The 6152-nt window shown below is 53.4% G+C and overlaps 1 protein-coding gene across 1 annotated transcript; it reads left to right on the top strand.

The window, feature by feature from the left end:
- Nucleotides 1–3003: 3003 nt before the first annotated feature.
- Nucleotides 3004–5144, top strand: TMEM191C (transmembrane protein 191C). The gene is made up of 10 exons (XM_063083040.1): nucleotides 3004–3158; nucleotides 3464–3587; nucleotides 3676–3726; nucleotides 3870–3950; nucleotides 4068–4124; nucleotides 4247–4306; nucleotides 4438–4502; nucleotides 4585–4657; nucleotides 4809–4849; nucleotides 4940–5144. The coding sequence occupies exons 1-10, from the start codon at nucleotides 3004–3006 to the stop codon at nucleotides 5142–5144; spliced, it is 912 nt and encodes a 303-aa protein (XP_062939110.1).
- Nucleotides 5145–6152: the final 1008 nt, after the last annotated feature.

Below are 6152 nucleotides of genomic sequence, written 5' to 3'. Positions count from 1 at the left end.
TCAAATTTTCTACGTCTTCATGGTTCAGTTTTGGGAGCTTGTGTGTGTCCAGAAATTTAAAACTGTCAATATTTTGAAAAGTTGTAGTTGTACATCTTTTTTACATTTCTCAGCATTATTGAAAGGAGACCCAGCTCTTGGTTTTAGCAGGTTTCCTAAACTTTGCATCTGCAGAGTTTTTGCCTGCAGAGTGCCCCCTCCTAGTGTCTGCATGCATGGCCCCCTTCCTCCCAGCCCAGTCCTATTCTCCTCCTTGTGTTGCCCAACCCCTGGTACCTATGTATTTAGTTTATGTAAATGTTATCATAGGGTACAACTCATTTCCTTCCTATTTTTTTTCCTTCAACACATTATTTTCAGGTTTCTCTGGGTTGATTTGAATAGATCCTAGCTTGTTGTGTCTACAGGATTCCTTTGTTTTCATATGTCACATTTCACTTTTCTTTTCTTTTTTTTAATTAAAGACTGGTAAGGGGATCTTAACCCTTGACTTGGTGTTGTCAGCACCACACTCACCCAGTGAGCTAACCGGCCATCCCTATGTAGGATCCGAACCCACGGCCTTGGTGTTATCAGCACCGCACTCTCCCGAGTGAGCCACGGGCCGGCCCACATTTCACTTTTCAATTCCCTGGCATTGGTAGAGCATTTAGGCTGTTCCCAGTGCTTTTTTCTTATAAATCTGTGTCTTTGTGAATATCTAAGAAAGTTCCTCCGGGGCATATACCCTGTAGTGGATTGCAGGTCATGGACGTGATCATACCCAGTCGCCAATTGTTCACAATTGATCCCTCAAATGGCCCACACGGATAGTGCTGGTGGCAGTGTGTGTGGGTCCCTGTTCTCTCACATCATTGCTTGATTTTTTTTTTTTTTTAAATTTCTCATTGCTTAGATTTGATGTCAGCGAACACCTTCATTTTGGCTGCTCTGGTGGAGGTAAAGAGCAGAGCTTCTCTTACTCTTGCTGAGTGTTAAAGGACTGCTGTCTGAAGGTTGCCACATCAGATCCAAGAGCCCCTCCCTCCCTTTGGTTTTTGGTCTTTCTAAGAGTGGCGTCAGGATTTCCCATATATTCTCATCTTATTGAAAAGATCTTTTCCCATTCTGTCACCCATTTGTAAAATCTGTCTGTGGTGTCTTTTTGTTCCAAGTGGATTGTTTTTAATTTAGATATAATGACATAGAATAAAATGTGCACCTCTTAAGTGGTCAGTCCATTCAACAAGTTTTGACTAACGTGTGAAGCCAGGTACTCAACCTCCATCAAGGTAGAGAACACTACCTTCACCACAGTGTCTTTTGATAAGCAGAAACCCCTAAGTTTGATGTAATTCAGTGCATGGTTGTGCCTGCTGTGTTGTGCTTAAGAAATCTTTCCCCATTCCAAAGTCCCAAGTATAACAGCTTCCCCATGTAAGTTTCTGATCCTTCAGGTGTTACATTTTATATTGAATGTAAAGCAGCTGTCTAATTTTATTCGTCTTTTTGTCATGAGCCAGTTTTCCCAGCACCATTTGTCCCATGGTCATGAGGATGCCTCCTCAACAGCCACCTTGCCACCTGCCTTAGTCTTGGTTCCCGTTCCTGCGTGCTGGTGGCTGTCTGAGAAACAAGCACGTGCCCTAGTTCTGGCTCGTACGAGGTGAGGGAAAGTCTGTGAAAGGTTCCCCCCGAAAGAGACTTACAAGATAGAGCAGAATGATTTGCTCTTTTCGGCCCCTCATGTTTACAAGGTGTCTGCAGCACTTCCAGGAATATTCTCCAAGCTTTCCTAGTTCTCTTTCTTGCTTCTCTGCGGCCCTCCAGTGCTATGTCAGACCTCAGCAAGAGGGTATCTCTCATTTCTTAAAATCTTAAAAGGTATGCTGCTAGTACTTTCTCCTTACTAATTATTTTTCTTTTTTTTTGGCAACTGGCCAGTACAAGTGTCCCTACTATGTTTACAGCACCTTTTTATTAAGTAGTCTTTATCAGTTTAGGGAGTCCTTTCTATCCCTCTTTCATAAGAGGTTTAAAAATTATTACTAGATGCTGAACTTAATCATGTTTTCAGCATCTCCTCCTTTAGCCTGCCTATGTGGTGAATGACACTGATTTTCTAATCCTGAACAATCCTTGAAATAACTCTGCTTGTTTTCCATGTATCTTTTTTTGTTACCCCTTGGTTAGCTAATAATTTATTTTGGAGTTTTGCATCCAAGTTCATAATTGAAATTGGCCAAATAAAGGTAGGTTTTAAAAGGACAAGTTTACCTGCAGTCTCACATGATAATGAAATAGCTTGTCTTTCTCCTGTTTCCTTTATAGATTTTCCCATGAGCATTATATCTTAGTTATCTTAGCATAAATACTAAATCATATTCTACTTTTCTCTAGACAGCATTGTAGCTCTATGCATGCCACATAATATTCAAATACATCATTTCAATCATTACAATTGTTTCCTTTTTTGTGGTTTCTGTAACCACTTCAATGAACCATTTAATGATTTACTGGAGTGGGTTTATTTTATTTATTATTTTTGGTTTTTGCTGTACAGGCATCCAAACCCTTGACCTTGGGGTTACAAGGCTAAGCAGCCAGCCCATGTAATGGGTTTAAAAAAAAAAATTTTTTTTTTCTTTCTGGGATAAATTCCCAGGAGTGGGATAATTGGGTCAAAAGATATAAACATATTAATGGATCCTGATACATATTTCCAAGTCTTTTCCACAAGAGAGATTGATCGGTTTGGAAGTGCCAGCTGCAATGTGGGGGAGCCAATCGCCTCAATTTTCCTGCCTCAGGCATTATTTTATTAATGTTTTATTGGTCCGATTGTGGCTCTTTGAAAAAACTGTAGATGATGGACTAAGGATATGATGTTGCCCGACTCACCTCTGCCCGGCTTGGTTGGGGGTGGGGGGAGGCTGCGTTCGGTCGCCCCCTGTCGTCCTTTGTGACGCCGGCCGCAGGCCGGGTCACAGAAGCAGGCGGTTTCCCGGCCGAGCCTTGGGAGCCATGGCCGAGACGAAAGAGCTGCTGCTGCAGCTGCAGAAGGACAACCGCGATGGTCGCCTGCGGAAGCAGGAGCTGGAAGAGCTGGTGCGCGGGCTAGAGGCCGAGAGCGAGAACCTCACCGGGCGCCTGCACGACCTGCGCGAGCGCGAGCGCAGGTGTGCGGGGCTCTAGGCCCGACGGGCAGGAGGGAGCGCAAGGGTCGGCCCTGTGGGTGACGGCTCTGGGGGCCTCACAGAGTGTTCGCTGACGCCCCGGGACCACACCTGCGCTCTATGCCATTAGGACCGGGGAGATCCACCCAGGGGACCCGGGAGGGGAAGGATGGTACTGGCGCCCCGGGGACCCGGAGAGGGCTTCCCCGGCCCCGACCCCAAGCCCGTGGCTGGTCCCTCCCGGGTACCCGGGGATCTTGAGCGCCCGCCGCCACCGCCGTAGCACCGGCCTCAGTTTCCCTCTGCAGCCTGAAGCGGAGGCGAAGCCAGGCGGCGCGAGCTCCTCGAGGGGAGGCGCGCGAGGCAGCGCGGGAGAGCGCGGAGCGGGCGCGCGGACAGCTGGAGGCTGCGGAGCGGCAGAAGCAGGACCTGGTGGGGTGCTGGACGGCTTGGGGCGGGGCCGAGGGAGGGGGCGGGGCCCGGGGAGAGGCCTGGATATTCCTCTCGACCCTGTCCGTAGGAGCAACACAACCGACAGCTGCAGGAGCAATGGGAGGAGCTGTCCAGTCAGGTACGTGTAGGAGATGGGAAAGCCTCCGTCTTTCTCTGCAGTCCTGCTCTGGTCCCCGTCCGCGTTTCCGCCCCGTCCCCTCCTTGCAGGACCCCCCCCCTAGAAGCCCCGTAAGCCCCGCCCTCACAAGCCCCACCCCCCAGCTGTTCTACTACGGAGGGGAGCAGCTGAGTCAGCACCGCGCGGAGCAGCAACTGCAGGAGACCCAGCTGGCGGCGCTGCAGGTGCTTGGGCGGGGCCCCGAGGACCGCGGTAGGGGCGGAGCGGCAGGGGCGTGGGCGTGAGGCGCGGCAGGGTGCAGCGCGTAACGGGCTTCTGACATGCTTTGGTTCCTCCCGAAGAAGCAGCTGGAGCTGGTGGAGGCCAAGTACGCCATGCAGGCGGAGAGCCTGCGGCAGGTGCGGGCCGATTCGGGGTTTTGTGGGAGGATCGGCTTCTTGTGTGGGTGGGACCTGGCCAGGTCTAGGAGGGTGCGGAGGGGTGTGTCCCCCTAGTCTAATCAGAGCTCCTCTCATCCCAGAGCGCGCAGCGGAAGGAAGAGGACTGGGCCAGCTTCCAGGAGCAGAGCGGGGTCCTGCAGGTGCGCCCGCTCCTCCTTGAGAGCCGCCACCTCCGACGACGCTGCGGCCTCCACCCCTCCTCCCCTAGCCCTGCGGGGCCCGGACTCCCGCCTCCTCCCCCAGCCTGAGTCCTCACTCCCACCCCCTCTAGGAGCTGCAGGGGAAGGTGATGGAGGCGGCGGCTGCGCTGGACGCCTCGCGTGGCGGCCCGGAACCGTAAGGGAGTTAGGATTGTTGAACGCAGCCGGGAGACTGTGGGGCCGAGGCAGATCGCCCATCTCGATACCCGCCCCCGCAGGTATCGAGATGGGCGTCGACGGCTGCAGGACTGCGCGGGATCGCTCATGGAGGAGGTGGCCAGGGCGGACTGTGTGAGCGCCGGCCGGGGAGGAGTGGGCTGGAGCAGGGACCCGCCCCCCCCGCAGGGACCCGCCCCCGCGACTCCCGCCCCCTCCAGGAGAGACCTGGACCGCGCGGTGCCTCCGTCCCCTCGCCGCTGGACGCGTCTCTCGTTCCCCGCAGGAGAAGCGGCTATTCGGCCGCGCGGGCGCGAAGTGCATCAGGTGAGTCGGGCAGCGGGCGCGCGGCTCCGGTCCACGTCCAGATGCGCTCCCGAGCCGCCTCCCATCTGTCCGTCCATCATCGGTCCGCAGGCTGTTGGCGCTGGGCGCACTGCAGACGCTGCTGCTGCTCCCGCTGGGCTTCCTGGCGCTTCCGCTGCTCTTCCTGGTGCTGACGAACCCGGACGCCATCCGCTGGGGGCTCCCGCGCCTCGGCTCGGACGCCGCTTTCCGCCGCCTGCGCTACGTGCTGTCCCCGCTGCTCGAGCTGCGCGTGCACGGGCTGCTGCCCGCCTAGCGCGCATCACGCCGGCTGCGGCCGTCTGCACCTCTGTCTCCGTGTGGTTTCTGGGGCGCCTGGGGGAGGCGGAGGGGAGACGGCCGGGAGTGGGGCTCGTGTGTCTGTCCCTCGGGGCCCAGCGACCTGCCGTGGCACCTCGGCTCAGCGGGTATTGAGCCTTCTTGGCAGACTCTGCGTCCCGGGAGGCGACCCCGGGCGCCCCGCAGCGGAGTGGGCGACCTGAGCCAGGCCCTCCGGCTGGCCTTTCCCACAGCCCCTGGGGCTGCACGTCAGGTTGGTGAGCATCTGATTACTGAACTTGTGCTTCCCCCCGGCTCTCTGCTAGTGAGCCTGAGTCTTGCGGGGCAGGGGGCGCTGGCCGGTCAGGTTTTCTCCGTGGAGCTGCGGTTCCTTGGTCGGCTGCCTGCTTAGTTCCCTCTGGGCGAGTTCCCCGTCCCGACGCGGGCAGCGCGTGGTCCTCCCTGTGGTTCGCTTCCCTTGCTTTGCGTCTGGGTGCTGCTGGTAGTGTGCCCTGACGACTGTGGGCTTCCTGGGAGTCGTCTTTTTATTCCTGTGAGATGTTCTCTGATACGAATATTGCTCTACTTATTTTTATTAGTGAAATTGTTCAATGTGTCTACATCCTTGTGGAAATATACATGGGTTTTTGCCTATGGCCTTTTACCAGTCATTTTCTTATTGAAATTTTTTTCTGGAATCCTGTGTATCAAATTTTATAAAATTTTAAAATTATGCGTTATGTCCTAAAGAATCCAGTTGTGCCTGGAAGTCATAAAAATATTCTCATATTTTCTTTAAAAAAAATATTTATTCGGGCAGCTGGCAGGCGGCGGATCCGAACCCTGGACCTTGGTGTTATGACACCACGCTCTATCCAACGGAGCTAACCTGCCAGCCCATCATATTTTCTTCTAAATACTTTTAGTTGATGTATTTATATCATTGACGTTTGAAGTGATTATTGATATAATTGGATTTATATTTATCATATTTGTTACTTTTTTT

The sequence above is a fragment of the Cynocephalus volans genome, chromosome 2 (genome assembly GCF_027409185.1).
Source record: "Cynocephalus volans isolate mCynVol1 chromosome 2, mCynVol1.pri, whole genome shotgun sequence".
Lineage (NCBI taxonomy): Eukaryota > Metazoa > Chordata > Mammalia > Dermoptera > Cynocephalidae > Cynocephalus > Cynocephalus volans.
This window is presented reverse-complemented; position numbering and strand designations above follow the sequence as displayed.